This window comes from Thamnophis elegans, chromosome 15, assembly GCF_009769535.1.
Source record: "Thamnophis elegans isolate rThaEle1 chromosome 15, rThaEle1.pri, whole genome shotgun sequence".
Classification (NCBI taxonomy): Eukaryota; Metazoa; Chordata; class Lepidosauria; order Squamata; family Colubridae; genus Thamnophis; species Thamnophis elegans.
This window is the reverse complement of record NC_045555.1, coordinates 4,464,236-4,487,352: the sequence shown is the minus strand read 5'-3', so window position 1 is coordinate 4,487,352 and position 23,117 is coordinate 4,464,236. Positions and strand designations below refer to the sequence as shown.

The following is a 23,117-nucleotide window of genomic DNA, read 5'->3' as shown; positions in this document are numbered from 1 at the left end:
AAGGAAGGAATAATATTTGTAGCTCAGGGTTGACATGAAGGGTCCTTGGTTCTCTCTAAGCTGCCTTGTTTTTCACAGATGTTTCATAACCCAACTAGGTAACACCATCAGTGATAGGAGGAGAGGGAGATGAAAAGGAGGACTGTGGGGTCCTTGGTGCTCTCTGAGGTTGCTTGTTTTCTTGCAAATGTTTCGTTACCTAACTAGGTAACATCATCACTGCTAGGACCAAAGAGAAGGAGGGAGGGAGAAGGAAGGAAAAATATGTATAGTTCTGGTTGATTTGATGCTCTCCTTGGTGCTGTCTGAGCTTCCTTGTTTTCTTTGATTCAGGAGCCGAATCGATTCATTCCACAGAATTTCATTTTTTAACGTGGTTCACAGTAAAAAAAAATAAAACAAAAAAGACCATGAAGCTTATCTTCTCTTATCTTATCATTCCAAAAGGATTGAAGGGATTTGACAAGCAGAGAAGTTACCGAAATCTGTTTGGAGGCCACTTAAATTCATTTCGAGAACTCGAAATCCTCTGGACTGATTCCCTATCGGATTCCGTCAGGAATCAGGTCGAATTTCCAGATGAAATATTCATACGCCCTACTTATTATTTTTTCCAAAACCTTTTCTTTCCTTCTGTTTTTTTTTTCTTTTTTTTGTTTGTTTCGCAACGTGGGAAATTATTTCTCCCAGCTGAAACTACGGTTAAATCTTCTCTATGTGTTGTGAAAGGGATGCGGTGGCTTAGGGGCTAAGACACTGAGCTTGTCGATCAGAAAGGTTGGCAGTTCAGCGGTTCGAATCCCTAGAGCCGCGTAACGGAGGGAGCTCCTGTGACTTGTCCCAGCTTCTGCCAACCTAGCAGTTCGAAAGCACGTTAAAAAAAAATGCAAGTAGGAAAACAGGAACCACCTTTGGTGGGAAGGAAACAGCGTTCCGTGCGCCTTCGGGAGTTGAGTCCTGCCGGCCACGTGACCACAGAGACGTCGTCGGACAGCGCTGGCTCTTCGGGCTTTGAAACGGAGATGAGCACCGCCCCCTAGAGTCGGGAACGACAAGCTTTCTGGAATGGCATTTTTTTCCCCCACGTTGCTGATGGATCTCTCTGTTTTGTATCCCGCAGGGATAAAATGTCCATGGAAGTGGCGTTCCTGAGCAGAAATCCCAACGGTTTAATTTTCTACAACGGACAGAAGACGGATGGGAAAGGAGATTTTATCTCCTTGGCCCTTCACAACGGATACTTGGAGTACAGATACGACCTGGGCAAAGGAGCCGCCGTAATCAAGTAAGACAAATAACAAGAGCGCTTAATAAACAGCTTCTTACAGCCCTTTCTACGTGGTTTACAGAGTCAGCCTCTTGTCCCCCAACAATCTACGTCCTCATTTTACCCACCTTGGAAGGATGGAAGGCTGAGTCGACCTGGAGCCAGTCAGTCAGGATCGAACTGCTGCCATTGGGCAGAGTTAGCCTGCAATACTGTATTCTAACCACTAGGAAGGAAGGAGGGAGGGAAGGAAGGAAAATAGCAATAGTATTTAAGACTTATATATCGCTTCAGAGTGCTTTTTAGCCCTCTCTAAGTGGTTTCACAAAGTCAGCCCCTTGTCCCCCAACAATCTGGGTCCTCATTTTACCCACCTCGGAAAGATGGAAGGCTGAGCCAACTTTGTGCCAGTCGAACTCCTGACAGTGAGCAGAGTTAGCCTGTAATACTGCGTTTTAATGGGAGGGACGGAGGAAGATAGCAGTAGTACTTAAGACTTACATACCGCTTCACAGTGCCTTACAGCCCTCTCTAAGCGGTTTACAGAGTCAGGCTCTTGCCCCCCACAATCGGGGTCCTCATTTTACCCACCTCGGAAGGACAGAAGGCTGAGTCAACCTTGAGCCTGGTGAGATTCGAACTGCCAAATTGCAGGCAGCCGGCAGTCAGCAGAAGTAGCCTGCAGTACTGCACTCTAACCACTGCGCTACCGGGGCTCCAAATAATATTTTATCCATATTTTTTTGTTATAAACCAAGGCACATTTGGGCCCTTATGCATCCCCCTTCCCGCCCGAAACCCCTAGGAAAGCAGATTTTACAGCCCTCCGAGGTCAAACAAATCCTGAGGTGGCCCTCAATGAAATCGAGTTTGACACCCCTGGAATAAAACGAATCTCGTTCTGGGTTTTTCTCTGTCTGGGTTATATCTTGCATTCTCTCTTCTCACCCCCCTCCAGGAGCAGAGAGCCCATCCCTCTGAATACCTGGGTTGGTGTTTCGCTGGAAAGGAACGCACGGAAGGGCATCATGAGGATTAACAACGGGGAACGGACCCTGGGTGAATCGCCGGTAAATTCAGGCCACTCTCGAAAACATTTGGAACCGTTTTGGGATCCCTTGCAGTTCCTGAAATTCAGACAAGGATTGCAATCCTCACCCCTCCTGTCTCTTTTTAGCTTCCCGTAGGCTTCCCCAGAGGTACCTTATCACGATCTGACTGCCTTTGTGCACAGTGTGTTCAATCCAGTTGTTAAATTAATTTGCTTTTTTGATTCCCACGATAGGTCATTTGGTATGGGGATTGCAAGAAGGACTAAGTTTGCAAAAATGAGGGGGCACTTTCTGAGTTTCCTTGTTTTCTTGATGACGTTTCACAGTGGTGGGTTTCAAAATTTTTTCGAACCTACTCTATGGGTGTGGCCTCCTTTGTGGGAGTGGCTTGCCGACCATGTGACCTGGTGGGAGTGGCTTGCTGGCCATGTGTTTCTCTCTCCCTCTCTCTCTCTCTCTCTCTCTCTCTCTCTCCCTCTCTCTCTCTCTCTCTCTCCCTCCCTCTCTCTCTTTCCTTCCTTTTTTCTCTCCCTTTTTCCTTTTTTTCTTTCATCTCTCTCACTTTTTCTTTATTTTTTCTTTTTTATTTCTTTCTTTCTTCCTTTCTTTCTTTCTCTTTCTCTCTCTCTGTGAGTCTTTCTGTGTGTGTGTGTCAGTGGTGGGTTTCAAAAATTTTTGGAACCTCTTCTGTAGGTGTGGCCTGCTTTCCGGGTCCACTGGTGGAACCTCTTCTAACCGGTTCGGTAGATTTGACGAACCGGTTCTACCGAACTGGTGCGAACTGGTAGGAACCCACCTCTGTTTCAGTACACAAACTAGGGAACATCGCCAGTGCCAGGAATTGGGGAAATAGCAAGAAAACAAGCTCAGAGAGCAACAAGGACCCCCAAATCCTCCTCTTCCTCCTCCTCCTCTTCCTAGCACTGATGACGTTACCTAGTTGGGTCATAAAATGTTTGCAAGAAAACAAGCCAGCTCAGAGAAGGAGCTCACCAAGGAGACCGCATTTCAACCCTGAGCTACAGATATTCTCCTTGTTAGGCTCCAAAAATGAGCCCGGGTTCAAACTAACCAGGCTTGGCATAACGTGTGGATAAAGATTTTAGCTTCTCCCGGGTGAATCCCGGGACAATGCAACCGTCATAAATAGGAGTCAGTTGCCAAGCATCCGAATTTTGATCACGTGATCACGGAGATGCTCCAACGGTCGTAACTGTGAAAAATGGCCATAAATCCCATGAATGCCGTTGTAAACTTTGAATGATCAAAGGGGCCTCGCTAGCAGTAATGGCTCTTCTGTCCTGAGGACCAGCCCATAGATTTGCACTGCTCTCCTCTCCTCTGCCTTCTGCGCATCCCCAGAACTAAATTGGGGCCTTGTGAGCAGTGGTGGCTCTTCCGTCCCGAGGACCAGCCCATAGATTTCCACTGTTCTCCTCTCCTCTGCCATCTGCACATCCCTAGAGTTAAGGTAGGGCCTCCCTAGTAACAGTGGCTTCTCCATCCCAAGGACCAGCCCATAGATTTCCATTGCCCTCCTCTGCCATCCGCGCATCCGCACATCAGGCACTGGACCCAGCTGTTCCTTCGGCATCAGCCACCTCCAGACCTGGGGGTTGTGGACTCTCCATCTGAGGGCTGACAGACAACTCAGGCTCCGCCTCTGTCTCTCTCTCTCTCTGCCATCTCCGTTCCCTCTACCCCCTCGGAGCTCTCTGGTTGCCTTGAGGCGGACCCTGACTCCCACTCCTCCTTCTCCGAGTCAGTTTCTGGAAGGGTCGGCCCCTGACAGGCAACAACAGAACTATTTAATGCCAGGCTGAGCCTTTCCCCTAAAGCGAGATCCTCCTTTTCAAGTTAATTCTCCTCCCTGCCTTCCTTCCTTCTTTCCAGGCCTGGATCATTCCAACAGCCTTTTTCGTCCTCTCTTCCACCTCTTAATTGGCCCCTTAGACGCCACTGTGCCGTTTGCAACAAGCCTCTCGGAATCCAGGACCTATTGCAAAAAATTCCCACTGGCAAAGAGGGCTCCTAACACGAGAAAGTTTTTTTTTTCTTACACGCAACACCCTTAATAGGAAACGTGCAAATTATTTTCACTCTAACGCAGGGAGTGTCAAGATGGATTTCTTGGAGGGCCGAATCAGCACTGTACTTGTTGTCTGCGAGCTAGGTCAGCCGGGGGGTAGAAGACGGGACGGAACGCTTCCTGCAACACCCTGCTGGCCAAAACGGGGCACGGGGTGGCTGCGACACTGGTGGGACTTGGGTCTTGGGAACTGGCTCCGACCCAGGCCAGCCACCACCCCCGAACCGGTTCTCCTACAGCAGCACCCTTTTGATTTTCAGTTCTGTGCATGCGCAGAACAATTTTCATTGGGCAAATTTATTTATTTTTTCATTTTTTAATGTGCAGACCTATATATGTGCAAATCGCATGTGTGCAGAGCGGGCGCCTAGCGTGCGTGTGAGCCAAGTGGGCACAACATTTTTGCACACACTGAACTGCACGCACGACAGTAATGCTGGCAGCAACCCACACCTGGGCGACGTGTGCCTCCCCCCCCCCATGAAGCCCACTTTCGGCCTGGACAACCTCCTGCAACACCCTGCCAGCCACAAAACAGCCCTCCGCACCCCGTTTTGGCCAGCGCGTGCTCAGCGGACCGGTTGTCCAACCAGTAGGAGCCCACCGCTGTTTGTGAAGGACTACTTGTAGCTTGAGCTTAATTGAAACGTCACCAATTTGGTACATTAAAAATTTGTTGTTTTTTTCTTGCTCTGGATATCCTCCCGCTCTCCCTACCTCTGCTTAGGGCAGCTTCAGAGGTGGGTTCCTACTGGTACAGTATGGTACGGCCGAATAGGTAGTAACTCCGCTGGACACGTGATCGTACCGATTCTATCCTCGGCTGCGCCATCTTGATTTCCTGTTCTGCACATGCGCAGAACAATCTTCATTGAAAAAATGTACTTTCCCCTTTTTTATTGTTGTGCGCATGCGCAGACCATTTTAAGTGCAAATGCCCACTTAAGCGAAACGAGAATGCATGCACAATTTTTTCCGGGCACCGAACCGGTACTAATGGTAGCAGGAACCAGTTTGATATTTTTGGTGGGCAGGGATCCCTTCTCCTTTCTCCAAAAAGAGAGGTGCAGGTAGAAAGATCTTAAACCAAAAGATCTTCAGCTCCTGCTTGGTTTTGCCCAGAGATCCGTTTCGCGTTTCTGCCTTTTCTGTCTCACAGGCTGCAAAATGGGGATTTAACGAATCTAGCGAGTCTCTATGTAGTGACGTCCGTATCACTGATCTTTTCTCTGTTTTCTCCTTTGATTCCCATTTGCGTTCCTTCCTCCTCTTCCTCCTCCTCCTCCTCTTCCTTTTCCTTGCTGTCTGGATATTCAGAAATCCCGTAAGGTAAAGAGATAAGTATAACGACCCCCTTTCATCCTCATCATCTCATTTCCATCGTGGTGAACCGTTGTTTTTTCTTTGCTTTCCTTATCCCAACACCAATAATATGAATAGACTGTCATCTCCCCCTTGTTGTTCTTTTCCATTGTATAATCACCCCTTTCAGCATAGATCCGTGATGGCGAACCTAGGCCACGCGTGCCGCAGGTGACACGCAGAGCTTTCTCTGCGGGCACACCAGCTGTCGCCCCAGCCCCGCTCCACCACGCATGAACACGCACCTCCCGCCAGCCAGCTGGCCTCTGCCATGCATGCGCGAGGCTAGTGTGCATGCATGGGGGGTGCTTGCGTTGCGTTTTGGGGATTCGCGTGGTGCCTCCATGCCACGTTTTGGGTTCCAGGTTGGTGCAGAAGGCTTTCCAGGCCCAAAACAGGGTGCAGGAGGGATGCCCCCCTGCGCCCCATTTTGTGCCTGGAGGGCCTTCTTGGAAGCAAAAAATGGGCGACGGGGGGAACAGGGCACATGTGAGGGGGGGAGTGTGGGAGAGTCGGCACTCATTGGTGACACAAGCAAGTGCGCTGGGTTGCACGCACTGCACGGGGTATGCCAGAGGGTGTCACGCACACTTGACATTATGGGTGCAGGCACCTAAGGGCACACTTTCGGCGCACAACGACAAAAAGGTTAGCCATCACTGGCATAGCATGGATGTTTCCTTTTTTCTAGTGAAGAGAATCTCTCTGCCTCCACAATAATTGGTTGTGTGTGGCTTCCACTCCCCATTTTCGTACTTCGAGCCATTTTCCATCATTAATGCTTTTCACACCTTAGTTAGTTTCCCTTTAACACGGTGAATTCGAAGCCGCGATGGGGCCTGTTGATAAAGGGGCAATTAAGGGTTCGTTAAACCATGGCTTACGATCGGGAAAACTGAAGCAGTCCTTCTCGTCCCTCGCCACAATTCTCAACGTTAAATTTGATTTAGAATATCTCCGGGGGGACTGAATCCCCGGCAGGGGCAGAGGGTTGGGGAATAGGACCAGATTCAATCTCTTAACAAGCTGTTGGCCTTGCAGCCGTAATGAGCTAATCCCCCTCCCCTTAGTGATACCAACTTTGATTGGCACACTTTTTTTTCCGTGGGTGAACAGAAGATTAAAGGCACCAAAGAAACCTACTAAAACTGTTGGTTTGCCAAGGATGCACCTCTCATCACTTCCTCCAACATGGTCTAATTAACCATTAGTTAAATATACTGGGGTTTTTTTTGTTTGTTCCATAAGATGCACCTGACTATAAGATGCACTTCCGTTTTTGGCCTCTGCGCATCCACTTTTTAGCCTCCACATATCCCGTTTTCAGTCGCCGCACCCCCACCCCCCATTTTTTGCCTCCGCGTACCTTGCTTTTGACCTCCCCGCGTCCCGTGTTCCGCCTCTGTGAGTCTTGTTTTTGGCCTCCGCCCACCCTGCTTTCGGCTTCCACGTGTCCCATTTTTCTTCTGCAGACCAGCTTTCGGCCTTCGTGCGGCCCAGTTCTGGCCTCCACGCGCCTCATTTTTTACCTCCGCACGTCCCGTTTTTGGGGCTCCACCCACCCTGCTTTTGGCCTCCGCGTGTCCAATTTTTGCTTCTGCGCACCCCGGCCTCTGCCTGTCCCATTTTCAGCCTCTGCATGCCCCATTTTTTGCTTCGGTGCATCCCATTTTTGGCCTCCACCCACCCTCCTTTTGGCCATCGCGTGTCCCATTTTTTGCTTCTGTGCACCCCAGCCACCGCATGTCCCATTTTCAGCCTCCACGCACCCTGTTTTTAGCCTTCACACATCCTGTTCTTGGCCTCCACCCACCCTGCTTTTGGCCTCCACGTGCCCGATTTTTTGCTTCGGTGCGTCTCGTTTTCTGCCTCCGGGCATCCCGTTTTTGACCTCCGCCCACCCTGCTTTTGGCCTCTACATGTCCTATTTTTTGCTTCCGGTGCGTCCCGTTTTCTGCCTCTGTGCATCCCGCTTTTGGCCTCCCTGAGTCCCGTTTTTTTGCTCTCCGCACATCCTGTTTTCGGCAGAGGGCAAAATTGGGAGGAGGGCCAAAAACGCCTAAAGGATGAGGAACGACAGATGGGCAGGGCTTTGGCAATATTCGCTCCCTAAGATGCACAGCCATTTCTACCCACTTTTGGGAGACCAAAAAGTGCGTCTTCTGGAGCAAAAGATACGGTCATTCTAGAGGTCCTGTCCTCTATGAAAACTGCATTCCGCTGTAATCCATGTGTTCGCCTTCAAGGACATCCTAAGAAGTTTGATTGTAGTGGCTGGATACCATTGCTAGGTCTTGGTGATTTCCATTCTCAATCAATTTTTCCCTCCCTTCCCTTTTATCCAGTTGCCCCACACCTCACTTAATTTGAAGGAACCCCTCTACGTTGGGGGCGCACCGGACTTCAGCCAACTGGCTCGGGCTGCCGCGGTGTCTGCTAGCTTTGATGGAGCCATTCAGAAGGTAATTCTATTCTACTCTATTATACCTGATATATTCTGTAGTATTCTATTTTATACTGTATTCTATATTCTATTCTTTCCTTATTCTATTCTATTCTATTCTATTCTATTCTGTATCCTACATTTTATTCTTTCCTTATTCTATTCTATTCTGCTTTCTATTCTATTCTTTCCATATTCTATTCTATTCTATTCTATTCTGTATCCTATATTCTAATATTTCCATATTCTATTCTCTTTTATACTGTATTCTATATTCTATTCTTTCCTTATTCTATTCTATTCTGCTTTCTATTCTATTCTTTCCATATTCTATTCTATTGTATTTTAGTCTGTATCCTACATTCTATTATTTCCTTATTTTATTCTTTTCTATTCTGCTTTCTATTCTATTATTTCCATATTCTATTCTATTTTATTCTGTATTCTATATTCTATTCTTTCCTTATTCTATTCTATTCTGCTTTCTATTCTATTTCCATATTCTATTCTATTCTATTCTGTATCCTACATTTTATTCTTTCCTTATTCTATTCTTTTCTATTCTGCTTTCTATTCTATTCTTTCCATGTTCTATTCTATTCTATTCCCTATATTCTAATATTTACATATTCTATTCTATTTTATTTTATTGTGTATTCTATATTTTATTCTTTCTTTATTCTATTCTATTCTGCTTTCTCTTCTATTCTTTCCTTATTCTATTCTTTTCTATTCTGCTTTCTATTCTATTCTTTCCATATTCTATTCTATTTTATTCTTTATCCTATATTCTAATATTTCCATATTCTATTCTATTTTATTCTGTATTCTATATTCTATTCTTTCTTTATTCTATTCTATTCTGCTTTCTATTCTATTCTTTCCATATTCTATTCTATTTTATTCTGTATCCTATATCCTATTCTGTAACCTATATTCTATTCTTTCCTTATTCTATTCTATATCCTATATTCTATGCTTTCCTTATTCTATTCTGTATCCTATATTCTATTCTTGTTGGCTGTATCCAAAATTAGTGCTATAGTGCTGTTATTGGGTTGGTTGTTTTGAAAGGAAGATTTTCACAGGGACTGATAATTTCATGGGGCACAGTGGTGTCCCCCCCCCCAAAATGAATCTCTAGTGCTGCGTAACGGAGGGAGCTCCCGTGACTTGTCCCAGCTTCTGTCAACCTAGCAGTTCGAAAGCACATAAAAAATACAAGTAGAAAAATAGGAACCACCTTTGGTGGGAAAGGAACAGCCTTCTGTGCACCTTTGGCATTGAGTCATGCCACCCACATGACCACGGAGATGTTTTCGGACAGCGCTGGCTCTTCAGCTTTGAAAAGGAGATGAGCACCGCCCCCTAGAGTCGGGAACGACTAGCCCCTGTGTGCGAGGGAAACCTTTACTTTTAGGATAATTAGCCGTGCTAGGTGAGAATTATGGCAGTTCCATCAGGAAGGCACTAATCTGAGCAGAGATGGTATTCAGCTGGTTCAGAGCCGTTTGCCAGAACCGGTAGCCAAAATCGTGGGTTGGCTGGCCCGCCCGGCCCGGCTCTCCTATTTAGGCATGTTTTTGAGGCCGGGTGCATGCACGGAAGGAGAGCATGCGAGCAAAGTGCATGCAAGGACGGCAGAGCGCATGTGCGGTGAACCGGTGGTAAAAACCCACCGCTGAATCAGAGGTTGGCTTCTTTGATCTCTGGCAACCGGCTAGTCTCGTTTGATTAAAGTCTGCCATTAAGAGCCCAATTCTTCCTTCCTTCCTTCTTCTCCAATGGCTCAGATTTCCATCAAAGGGACCCCCATCCTGAAGGAGGAGAACATCCGCAGCGCCGTTGAGATTTCGCCTTTCCGCTCCCATCCCTGCACGCAGAAGCCCACCCCTTGCCAGAACAGCGGAAGCTGCCAACCCCGCCTGGAGAGCTACGAATGCGCCTGCCCCAGAGGCTTCTTCGGGACCCACTGCGAGAGAGGTGAGTATGAGAAAACCGCTGTGGGCCTTCGGGAGGAGATCTTGACCCCCTCTTCCACCGCGAGGCTGGTCCTTGACGGGACAGAAGTGGTAGAACACTTTTCCCAACCTGGTTGGTGCCCCCTCCCCCCTCCCTAGGACAGCTCAAGGGTTTTCTTTCTACTGGATCAAAGTTTCGGGTCTAGAGCCGTGGTGGCGCAGTGGTGAGAATGCAGTATTGCAAGCTGACTCTGCCCACTGCCAGCAGTTCAATCCTGACCGTATGGCTCAAGGTTGACTCAGCCTTCCATCCTTCTGAGGTCGGTAAAATGAGGACCCAGATTGTTGGGGGGCAATAGGGCTGACTTTGTAAACCACTTAGAGAGAGCTGAAGCGGTATATAAGTCATAAGTGCTATTGCTGCGAGGGCCAAGGTAGCGCAGTGGTGAGAATGCAATATTGCAGGCTGACTCTGCCCACTGCCAGCAGTTCGATCCTGACTTACTCTCAGGGTTGACTCAGATTTCTATCTTTCCGAGGTAGGTAAAATGAGGACCCCGATTGTTGGGGGGCAAAGGGCTGATTCTGTAAACTGCTTAGAGAGGGCTGAAAAGCACCGTGAAGCGATATATAAGTCTATTGCAATAGTGGATGGATGGATGCTGTGGATGGTGCATTGTTACAATGCAGTATTGCACGCTAATTCTGCCTACTGCCATGAGTTTGATCCTGACCAGCTGAAGGTCGACTCAGCCTTCTGTCCTTCCGAGGAGGGTAAAATGAGGGCCCCGATTGTTGGGGGCAAGAGGCTGACTCTGTGAACTGCTTAGAGAGGGCTGCAAAACACTATGAAGTGGTATATAAGTCTAAGTGCTATTGCAATAGAGAATGGATGGATGGATGGATGGATGGATGGATGGATGGATGGATCGATGGATGGATCAATGGATGGATGGATGGATCGATCCTGTGGGGGTGGGTGATTATAATGCAGTATTGCAAGCTAACTGTGCCCACTGCCAGGAGTTCGATCCTGACCAGCTCAAGATTGACTCAGCCTTCCATCCTTCCGAGGTGGGTAAAATGAGGACCCAGATTGTTGGGGGGAGGAGGGGAAGGCTGACTCTGTAAACCGCTTAGAGAGGGCTGTAAGGCCCTGTGAAGCGGCATATACTTATATAGCACTTATATAGCACTTGCTAAGTGCCATTGCATTCTTCTCAAGACGGACTGGAATTGGGATTTTGAGGCAGGATATTTTCCAGCCTGAAATGATCAAAATTCTGGGTCTCTTCCTCCCCACTCCCCCCAAAAAAACTAAGATACAAAGCTTGCTGAGACACAGGACCTCCTGTCGGCCTTGCCGGCTGTGGATTATGGGGGTTGCAATCGGGCACCGGTGGACTGTTCTCAAATTTTGCTTCCATCCCTCTAGTCCTCACCGAGAAAGCAGCTGGAGACTCGGAAGCCATCGCCTTCGACGGCAGGACCTACATCGAATACCACAATGCCGTGACGAAGAGGTAAGGACTGGTGGGAGTGGAGATTTGGGGAGGTTAAAAGCAACCGAAGAGCCCGAATTTAAAATCTGGCCATAGGGAGGGAGCCCTCTTTCTTACAGGCCCCGCCTCCCTTGGGCGGAGCCAAAACCACAAGTCCCACCCACTATTTCAACCTTGGCAACTTGGAAAACGGGAGGACTTCAACTCCCAGAATCCCCCCAACCAGAAACACCGTCTTGGAGCGAAGAATTGGGAATCCTTCCATTCACAAGCTCAGCGACAGAAATCTGGAAGGGGCTAATCTCTTCTCTCTCCCCCCCCCCCCCCTCCATCCTTAAATCTTTGGCACCTTCCCCATTGGTCTGCCTTAGGCTTCCCCAAAAAGCACAAGGCAGAGCCCAGGTCCCAACAAAACCCCTTTTATTATTAAACGAAGGTGAATTCCTCTCATTCACATTCAGCAAAGGCCTGGCAAACAGTCTTTCAAAGGAGTATTTATGACCACCGACCTTATCTATCTTGGAAAGCTGCCATGTCAATATTTTCCCAAATGAGGTGCTGTGGAAGGAAAGGCTGGGCACAGAGTCTCTGAGATTCAGGGACAGATCTTCACACTCCTGAAATGAATCTAAGGACCGAACGAACGAATTGTTTCCCGCAAAAGCCTACTCCCCTTTCGCTCCTCTTTTATTCCCTATGGGAGGGGCCATTCACCATCCACCTATGGTTTTATTCCCAAGTCAGCGCTGATTTCTGAGCTATTCTTTTCTTCTGGCAGCTCTGCGCATGCGCACACTGGGAACAGGCTCCAGCTGTTCCTCTGCCTCACTGATGTCTAGCTCCGTAAGCACCTGCCCACTGACTGACGGCCTCAGCCCCCTCTTTGCCTCCAACGCAGAGCCCTCATCCGAGCCTTCCCCAATTTCCAGGACTGGCCCATGCTCCTCCTCCACCTCCTCACTGTCCGACTCGGCTGTCAGCTCCGCTGGGCACTGGTGGGCCACAAAACCCGGGTCCTAAACAAGGGACCCCAAGTGGAAGATTCATTCCCAGCTCAAAACCTTGAGGGCCACAAAAAAATTAGCCCGTAGGACAGCGAAACCTTCCCCATTTTTCTTTACCTCTAACAAACTTTCAGAAGCTCATGTGCAGAATGGAAAGCTGCGTTCTTTCTCCTACATCCGTTTTTTTTTAGCGTAACCAGTCTGCAGATACGCTGTTCCTGTAGAGGGAGGCTCCATTCAGCTCATCCAACCTATTGTGTCTGCCCACGTGTGTCTGTTTGTCTATGTCTCATTCTGGGCTGATTCATCGTTCTCCAACCCCACGCAGGATTTCTTAGCTATCCTGGCCTTGTGGGACCTGGACTGCTTCCAGTACAAGTGGGACGCAGTGGCTCAGGGGCTAAGACGCTGAGCTTGTCATTCAGATAGGTTGGCAGTTCGGCGGTTCGAATCCCTCGTGCTGCGGCTCCCGTGACTTGTCCCAGCTTCCGCCAACCGAGCAGTTCGAAAGCACGTTAAAAAATGCAAGTAGAAAAATAGGGACCACCTTTGGTGGGAAGGGGACGGCGTTTGATGCGCCTTCGGGAGTTGAGTCATGGCGGCCACATGACCACGGAGACATCTTCGGACAGCGCTGGCTCTTCCGCTTTGAAACGGAGATGAGCACCGCCCCCTAGAGTCAGGAATGACTAGCACGTAGGTGCGAGGGGAACCTTTCCCTATACTGCTTCCAGTGTCGGGGAGTCCCTTTGGAGAATGTGATATGTTGTTGCTCTTTTCCTCCCCTCCTTCCTTTCTTTCCCTCTCTCTGTCCTCAACCACCTTTGTGTTTCTGTTTGTTTGCAAGCCAACTGACCAATGAGATACCAGCGTAAGTAAAAACACCTCTCCCTTCACTTTCTCATGCCTCCCGCCATCCTCCTGCCTGCTGATCCATCCTTTGAAATCTCCTCCCACCAAGGAGCCTCTGGAGAAATTCACCCTTGGAAGTCCCAAGAAGACGACCTCGCAGGTCGTCTGTCCCCTCTTCGCTGAAATCCAAGACATTTTTGCAAGTCCGTCTGTCCTTCCTTTGGGCCCCGGAGTTAGAGTTCTTTTGCGTATAATCTTCAGTGGGGCCCTTGGGCTAGGTGGTTTTTTCTCACAGACGTTTCATGACCTAACTAGGTAACATCATCAGTGCAAGAAGGGACCGGGGGGGAGGGGGTTGCTCGCATTTTATATATCGCTAGCGCTGATGATGTTACCTAGTTTGGTCATGATACACCATTTGGTACACCGTTTGTCTGAAAAGGTCTAGGGTTTCCTGCCTGAGCAGGAAATCCGCTGTGGGCCTTTGGGAGGAAATTTAAAATTTAAAACTAAATTCAGCAATCCAAGATGGGGGACCGAGACTGTACCTATAACAGAAATGGATCAGAAAAGAAGAAAAATGAAGAATCAAGTGGGAAATATTTAGTGGAAGCTGTTGTGAAGTTTGAGGGTTTTCCCCACTTAAAAAAATATTTCTTTTAAAAAAAAAATCATTCTCCGGATGTCACAATTTGAGCACAACAGCTGGTGAGTTCAGCTTTAGCAAAGTTGGAAGCTCTCTTAGGGGAATCCAACCAGAGGGACAAATTTTTTCCACTTTTTTCCATATTTGTGGAATTGAAAGTCTAAAATAAACGCCCTTTATTGGAAACTCTTTGTTTCCAAGATTCTAAGTTTGGGGGTCATTTTCCTCGAGCTTTTTGTGCGGGGAGAATGTTGAGTCATCCTCTGTCCTCAAAATCTTGATTATCCCTTTCTTTTTCTTTCCTCCTTCCTTCCCTCCTCCCTGCCTCTCTTTCTTTCTCTTTCTCTCTTTTCCCCCTTTCTTTCTCTTTCTCTTTCTTTCTCTTTCTCTTTCTTTCTCTTTCTTTCTGTCTCTCTTTCTCTCTTCCTTCCTGCCTGCCTGCCTTTCTCTCTCTTTCTCTCTTCCTTTCTCTCTCTTTCTTTTTCTTTCTTTCCCTTTCTCTCTTTCTTTCCCTTTCTTTCTTTCCCTTTCTTTCTTTCCCTTTCTCTCATTCTTTTTCTCTTCCCTCCTTTTTCTTTCTCTTTCTCTCTTCCTTTCTCTCTCTCTCTTTCTTTTTCTTTCTTTTTCTTTCTCTCATTCTTTCTCTCTTCCCTCCTTTTTCTTTTTCTTTCTCTCTTCCTTCCTTTCTCTCTCCCTCTCTCTTTCTTTTTCTTTCTTTCTTTTTCTCTCTTTCCCCTTCTCTCATTCTTTCTCTCTTCCCTCCTTTTCTTTTCCTTTCTCCCTTCCTTTCTCTCTCTCTCTTCCTTCCTTCCTTCTTCCTTCTTTCCTATCCTATCCTTTCCTCCTTCCTTCCTTTTCTCTTTCTCTTTCTTTCTCCCTCTCTTCCTTTCTTCCTTCCTTTCTTTCATCACTTCTTTCCCTCTCCCTCCCTTCCGTCCTTCCCACATATGTCCAGCTCTTGAGTCTCAACACCTGAATTAGTTTCCGAGAGAAATCCCAATGTTCATTATTGAAATAATGACGTGAGATATGAAACGGAAAGAAGGCGGGGGTGTTAAGTTCGACTTTCTACTTGCTTCCCTTCTCTCCCCCCCCCCATCCCTCCCTTTGTTTAACCCTCATCCATTCTAACCCAAGATTAAAGTCACTATGTGAGTTGTTACAATTTCTAATCTCCCTTTGCTTGTTCTCCTGATTTACAGCAATTCCTCAAGAGTGTAAATCATACAGAAGGCTGCCCCCTGCCACCCATCCATTGGCGCTGTGCCAAACTCTTCCAGATTTGAACTGCCTTCGACACGAAACACCCCATTTCAAGCTTGAAAAAGGGTTACCGTATTTTTAGGAGTATAAGAGGCACTTCCCCCCCCCCTAAAAGAGGGTGAAATTTTGGGTTCGTCTCATACACTGAATGTAGCCCCACCCACCCGCCAGTCCCCACCCTTTGGCCTCTGCCTCCCAGCAGTTTGCCTCCTTGCAGCAAACAGCCAGTTTCAGCTTCAGCCCAGCTTGATTTAGCACAAGCAGCTGATTATTGGATGGGTTGGCCTCCTGACCATCAGCTGTTTCAGGCTGCAGGGATTGCCATTGCCTATTGCCGCCTCTGCGTGCCCCATTTTCCACCCATTCTGATCCCTGCCACCCGGAACAAGCAGAAAACGGGGCATGCAGAGGCCGAAAACGGGGCACGCAGAGGTAGCATTAGGCTATGGCAATCCCTGCAGCCTGAAACAGCTGATCGTCGGGAGACCGATCCAACTGACAATCAGCTGCTTGTGCTAATCAGGCTGTGCTGAAATTGAAACTGAAACAGACTGTTTGCTGCAAGGAGGCAAATTGCTTGCAGACAGAGGCAGGTTTTTTCCCCCCTTGTTTTCCTCCCCAAAAACTAGGTGCATCTTACACTCCGAAAAATACGATATTTCAGGCCTGAATAGGTTGCTCTGCATTCTAGACATGTTGTTGGGCTCCGTCCTGTTTTGACTACACAAAACATTCGGCACGCCCCAAACCGAAATCACCCAGGTGCCCTGGAAATATAACGTCTCTCAGATCCGTATCTGGAGGAAGCCACCAGGATGGCTGGGGTTTCATAGGGACTAGCCGCTTTCCCGCTTCGATCCGTTCATAATTTTTATCCCGGTGCTTAATGCATGCATTCGCTTTTTTTTTTTCTGCTTCTAAGTCCCGATGGTTTGGATTATCATCTGGACCTCAGGTGAGTCTTGTCAAAGCAGATGTGCTTGTACCTTGTATCCAGAGCTCGCCGCCATTCTTGCTGTTCCCCTTCCCCCCCCCCCCATGTTGACGTTCCGCTTGGTTCACCTGCATGGTCGCTCCAGCCTCAATGTTATTTCCTGTTCCTTACAAATTCCATAAGGACGTGGTGGCTCAGGGGCTAAGACGCTGAGTTTGCCGATCAGAAAAGTCGGCAGTTCGTCGGTTCGAATCCCTAGCGCCGCCTAAAGGAGTGAGCTCCCGTGACTTGTCCCAGCTACCGCCAACTTAGCAGTTGGAAAGCATGTAAAAAATGCAAGTAGAAAAATAGGGACCACCTTTGGTGGGAAGGGAACAGCGTTCCGTGCGCCTTCGGGCGTTGAGTTATAACCGGCCACATGACCACGGAGACGTCTTCGGACAGCGCTGGCTCTTCGGCTTTGAAACAGAGATGAGCTCCAAGGAGATAACTCTGATTAAACCCCAGTTAAAAACTAGGTTCCTTTCTCAGGCACACAAAGGCAGCTTCCTTTCTCTGTAGGCTGTTCCCCAGCATCTGGGGCCATTTGTATACTGCCTCTGAACATGGAGGCTCCACTTATTAGCAATGGCCACTGCCTCTAGAGAAACTTTGGAATGGGGTGGTTTTCAGCTCCAGATTTTTAAACAGCCAATTTCCTCTCTAATGCTCCAACACTGGAGGTTTTTAAGAAGAGATTAGATAACCATTTGTCAGAAGTGGTGTAGGGTGTTTTGCCTAAGCAGAGGGTTGGACTAGAAGACCTCCAAGGTCCCTTCCAACTCTGTTATTCTATTCTATTCTTTCATCTCAAATAGTTTTTGCTCAGAGCGATCTATTTCTCCCCTGTGGGGACGGGGGGATGGGGAGTGGACAGTGTCCTTGTAATCCCGTGTTGTGGTGTGTCTTGTCTTGTGTAGTTGTGTGTATCCATGTGTGTGTGTGTGTTGTGCTCTGTGAAACGCTTTAAACTCTCTAGCTGGGACGTTGGTTTTTTTCCTGCCGCCATCCAATTTCTCAAGAAGAAGGGATACCTCGGCAGGGAATAAACCGATCTTAAGAGAAGTTGATTCTGGTTAATCGGTCATCTGATTTTGCGCTTCAGACATTACAGGGTCCCCAAGATCTAAAATTGCGGAAATCTACAGCACAGCCTTTCAAACAATAAAATAAAAACTCTGAACAAATTTGTGGGCAATGTTAACTTCCTACCATTTAAAGGTAGGCCTCGACTTACCGCCACAATTCACCCCAACATTTCTGCTGCTAAGTGAGACACGCGTTAAGTGAGTTCTGCCCCCCGTCTTACCACCTTTCTTGCCCCTGTTGTTAAGTGAAACCCTGGCCTGGTTAAATTAGTATAATAATCTTAGATTCCCCTGTTGAGTTTGGTCATTTGAAGGTTGGCAAAAAAAGGAGCCCGGAACAGTTGCCAAGCAGCGCAATTTTGATCCCGTGGCCATGGGGATTGCTGCGATGGTCGTAAGTGTGAAAAACAGCCATTCGTCACTTTTCTTTCAGTGCCATTATAACTCCGAACGGTCGCTGATTGAATTGCTGTAAGTCTCTAGTGTCATACGATCCAGGTTGAATTTCAAATCATATCGGAACTTGGGTTTTTCCATCCTGTTTGGTGAATCTGAATTCAACCCTGATCCGTTGCGCTTCCAGAGGGACACGGCGGCTCAGGGGCTAAGACGCTGAGCTTGTCGGTCAGAAAGACCGGCCGTTCGGCGGTTCGAAACCCTAGCGCCGTGTAACGGAGTGAGCTCCCGTGACTTGTCCCAGCTTCTGCCAACCTAGCAGTTCGAAAGCACGTAACAAATGCAAGTAGTAAAATAGGGACTTCCTTTGGTGGGAAGGGAACAGCGTTCCGTGCGCCTTCGGGAGTTGATTCCTGCCGGCCACATGACCACGGAGACGTTTTTGGACAGTGCTGGCTCTTCGGCTTTGACGGAGATGAGCCCTGCCCCCTAGAGTCTGGAACGACTAGCACAGATGTGCAAGGAGAACCTTTCCATATCCATATCTTGAGCCATTCACTGCAAAGGCAGAGTTGTTCAGAACCAAAATTCAGCACATGGCTTAGAGCCAGACGTAAGCGGACCGATGATTTGGCTGTTGGAGGCCTGGGAGAGGCCAGGAGAGTTCATCTGGTCTGGATGGAGTGGGGGGGCACTTTGGGTGAGCTCCAAAAGTGGGGAGAAAACCCTCCTCTCTCTGCTTCCACAACTGACTTCTCCTGTCCGTCCCAATGCAGCGAGAAGGCCCTGCAGACTAACTACTTTGAGCTCAGCATCAAAACCGAAGCCACTCAGGGTCTCATCCTGTGGAGCGGGAAGGGTCTGGATCGATCGGACTACATCGCTTTGGCCATCGTGGACGGCCGGGTTCAAATGACCTACGACCTCGGCTCCAAGCCTGTGATCTTGCGGTCTACCATCCCAATCAACACAAACCAGTGGATTCAGATCAAAGCGTCCAGGTGAGACATCATAAGCTCATCTATCCCTTTGGCTGCTGGAAAAAGGATCATAGCTTAAACTCCTTCCCGTGACCATTAGGGGGTCTTCCTTAGACGGGTGCAACAGAAAGTAGGAATAACCTCGCTCAATAGTTGTAACTGTGAGAGGGATCTTGGAGTCCTAGTGGACAATCATTTAAATAGGAGCCAGCCGTGTGCAGCAGCTGTGTTATGCACGCTTCCCATTGGGAGAGCGAGTGCATTCAGAGAAGCGTTGTGAGAGTTGTGTTGGAGAACACACAAACCATCATACAGAGACAGTTTAAATAGGCTTTTACTTTCGTGGAAATAGAACGATCTACCCCCTGAGATCCGGACCCTCCCTACTCTCTCACCCTTCCAAAAGTCTGTTAAGACCTGGCTGTTCCGGCAGGCCTGGGGCTGCTGATCTCTGATTGAGCTTCAGCCCCATTAACATCGAGTGTATGTTGTGTCCTTTTTTAATCCGCTGTTTTATATTTTAACTTTTTTAGTATTTGTTTTTAAACTGCTTTTTATGTAAGCTGCCCGGAGTCCTTCGGGATTGGGTGGCATACAAATCTATTAAAACTTCAAGATATCAGAGTCCATCAAACAGTCCAAGTCATACACAGATAAGACAGTCAGTCATCAGTGTCTTTCAGTTAAGGGATAATCCAAATAACATTGTCCATAAACATACAAACGGTCCGGTACTCAAAGTTTGCTAGCAGTTGCAAAACTTACAATTCCTCACGGCACTTTCTAACAGCCAGCTTCCAAAAAACACTCAGATCAGATCAGCCCAGCATCTAACAAACAGAGAGCTAACATTCATTCTGGCTCCCTCTTATGGCCGATTGAGGAAACAACAACCAATCACATTTTACAGTATGTTTTAAAGAAACAGGTATAGCATTGTTACATGCTTTATATATTGCCAACCCAACCGTTAGATTATATTCCTAACAAGCTGCCAAAAAAGCCAACCCAGTTCTAGGCTGCATCAACAGAGGGATAGAATCAAGATCACGGGAAGTGTTAATACCACTTTATAAGGCCTTGGTAAGGCCACACTTGAAATACGGCATCCAGTTTTGGTCGCCACAATGTAAAAAAGATGTTGAGACTTTAGAAAGAGTGCAGAGAAGAGCAACCAAGAGGATGAGGGGACTGGAGGCTAGAACATATGAAGAACGGTTGCAGGAACTGGGTAGGTCTAGTCTGATGACGGTTCGGTGGTTCGAATCCCCAGCGCCGCCTAACGGAGTGAGCTCCCGTGACTTGTCCCAGCTTCTGCCAACCTAGCCGTTTGAAAGCACGTTAAAAAATGCAAGTAGAAAAATAGGAACCACCTTTGGCGGGAAGGTCACAGTGTTCCGTCCGCCTTCGGGCGTTGAGTCATGCCGGCCACATGACCACGGAGACGTCTCCGGACAGCGCTGGCTCTTCGGCTTCGAAAGAGAGATCAGCACTGCCCCCTAGTGTCAGGAACGATTAGCACATACGTGCGAGGGGAAGCTTTACCTATCACTCAGATAAATCTGTGCTACTGAAACAACGGCTCAAGTCAACCTGGGAAGTCGTTTTTTCAACTTTTTTTTAAAAAGTCCCACTGTGTGAGTTGTTCACACTCCGCAATCTGGAGATGAAAACACAGATCTGTGACCAAAAAAAAAAAAAGAAAACAGCTAAAGTGGAAACCATTCACCTCTGGCCTTCCAGCGATTCCACCCCCCCACCCCTTGGATCTAAATAAAAATCTCACCAGGGCAGGAGAAAGATGAGTCGTAGCCCACCCACCCCTGGCCTCTATCAAAAGGGACTTTTTCCTTCCGGGGGGAGGAGGGGGGGGGTAGGTCTACCACAAGTCCAGGCAAGTTATTTGGAGACACTGCCAGGATGAGTCAGCCAAGAGCTGAGAGGGATGAGCCAACTTCTAGAATGATGCTTGCTTGGCAATCCAATTACATTTCATTCCAAAATACCGGGATTATTCTAACGCAAAATAAGAGGAGAAAGAGGGAATTTAAGCGCGTTGTGCAAATAAATATAGAACTGGGTTTGCTCGAATGCCGTGGGGGGGGGAAATGAAAACGTAACAACGGAAGGAAAGAGTAGGAGAGAGGGAAGAGGAGGAGAGAGGAAAGAAGAGGAAGAAAGGGAGGCGCGGTAAGAGTAGGAGAGAGGGCAGGAAGAGGGGAGAGGAAGGGAAAGAAGAAAAGAGAAAGGAGAGGAGGAAAGAAGAAAGTAGAGAAGAAGTGAGGGTAGGTGAAAGAGAGAGGGAAGAAGAAGTAATATAGGATGGATGTACAGGATGGCAGGGAAGCAATCTGGAATATATTATTATATCTCTAGGGGAAGAATTGTGTATTTTAGACTGTTGTTTGTCTGTCTGTCTATTTATCCCCTTCCTCTGTTTATTGTAACCCGCCCGGAGTCCTTCGGGAGTGGGCGGCATACAAGACCAATAAAGAAAGAAGAAAGAAAGAAAGAAAGAAAGAAAGAAAGAAAGAAAGAATGGAGTTATAAATGTTAAAGGATAATGTATAACTCTAGTAATACTTATGAGAAATGAATATTTGCGAAATGTATGCATTGCCTTGTTTTTCACCCCCTCTTCCGGCAGAGTTCATCGAGATGGCTCCCTCCAAGTTGGTAATGAGTCTCCCATCATGGGTTCCTCTCCCCTTGGAGCGACCCAGCTGGACACAGACGGGGCCCTTTGGCTGGGTGAGTCCATAAGCTTGACCACACCTATTCATCTCCGCCTCCTGCCTTTGATCCACAGAGCTAGGGTGGGGCTTCACTAGCAGCGGTGGCTCCTCCATCCCAAGGACCAGCCCATAGATTTCCACTGCTCTCCTCTACCTTCTGTGCATCCGCAGAGCTAGGGTAGCACTTCACTAGCAGCAGTGGCTCCTCCATCCCAAGGACCGGCCCATATATTTCCACTGCTCTCCTCTCCTCTGCTTTCCTTGCATCTGCACGTCAGGCACTGGACCCAGCTCTTCCTCCTCTTCCTCATCAGCCACTTCCACTTGGGGGGATGTGGACTCGCAATCTGAGGGCTGATGGATGGCCCAGCCTCTCTCTCTCTCACTCTCTCTCCCTCCCTCCCTCCCTCTCTCTCTCTCTCTCTCTCTGTGCCAGCTCCATTCTCTCTTCCCCCTGGGAGCTCTCAGGTTGCCTTGATGCTGACCCTGACTCCCACGCCTCTTCCTCCTCTGATTCAACAGTTGATAGGCCACAATACCCTAGCTTGACCTAGGCAGGGCCTTCTAAAGAATCCAATCGCCTTAATACCCAGACACGAGCCAGGAGGTGGGTTGGGTTCTCCAGATGGGGTAGAAAGCATCTCTCGGCTCCGAAGTCTCACAAGAAGGTCTCCAGGTCATGGATGGAAGAACCTGGGAGATCCGGACATGGTGGCTTAGCATGGAGCTGGGACCTCTTGTCTTTACCCTTCCTCCTTGTCCTCTCCTCACAGGTGGCTTGGAGAAGCTCAGCCTGGCCCACAAGCTCCCCAAATCTTTCCTCACCGGCTTCGTGGGCTGCCTACGAGACGTGGTGGTGGACCGCCAAGAACTCCACCTGGTAGAGGATGCTTTGAACAATCCCACCATATTGCACTGCGCAGCCAAATGAAGACGCCCTGCTTCTCTCTCTCTCTCTCCCTCTCCCTCTTCTCTCTCCCCTCCGCCCGGCTATTGCTGTAATTATTTTCTATTTTTGTAAAACTTCTTGCTTTTTTATATTTTTGGGGGGAGGAGGGAGGGACAGGAAGAGGGGGGGGGGAAATCAGGGAGACGAGGAAGAAGAAGAAGAAGAAGAGGAAGGCTCGCGAGAGGATTCGGTCGGAGAAAAGAACATTCTTTTTGGGGTTACTGTTTGGTTGCAACATTATCTCGCCCGTCGGACTCACGAGGAGCCAACGCGAAGCTTCGGAATGTGACCAAGGAACAAAGTTCCCCCCCCCACATAAACACACACCATTTTGCTTCCGGGATGGGGCGGGGGGGGGGTCACCGTCCACTGTAAATGTCACTCATACTTGAAGTCATTCTTTTTATTATTATTATTATTATTTTTAATCAGGTTTATTATTTGTTTCGGAGAGATTGGACTGCCATTGGTCAGAAAGGGTGTAGGGGGTCTCCTCCTTGAGCGGGGTGGGGGGTTGGACTAGATGACCTACAAGGTCCCTTCCAACTCTGTTAA

At 48.1% G+C, this 23,117-nt stretch overlaps 1 protein-coding gene across 1 annotated transcript in view; it reads left to right on the top strand.

Moving 5' to 3' along the window:
- Positions 1-22,625, top strand: part of AGRN (agrin) — a 99,279-nt gene extending 76,654 nt beyond the window's left edge. Inside the window, exons 26-33 of the mRNA XM_032232197.1 lie at positions 1,121-1,285; positions 2,226-2,337; positions 8,116-8,232; positions 10,007-10,196; positions 11,610-11,697; positions 18,675-18,899; positions 21,526-21,629; positions 22,387-22,625. Of these exons, the coding sequence (XP_032088088.1) occupies positions 1,121-1,285; positions 2,226-2,337; positions 8,116-8,232; positions 10,007-10,196; positions 11,610-11,697; positions 18,675-18,899; positions 21,526-21,629; positions 22,387-22,544 (1,159 nt within the window). The 3' untranslated portion in view covers positions 22,545-22,625. The remainder of the gene's footprint in view (positions 1-1,120; positions 1,286-2,225; positions 2,338-8,115; positions 8,233-10,006; positions 10,197-11,609; positions 11,698-18,674; positions 18,900-21,525; positions 21,630-22,386) is intronic.
- Positions 22,626-23,117: the final 492 nt, after the last annotated feature.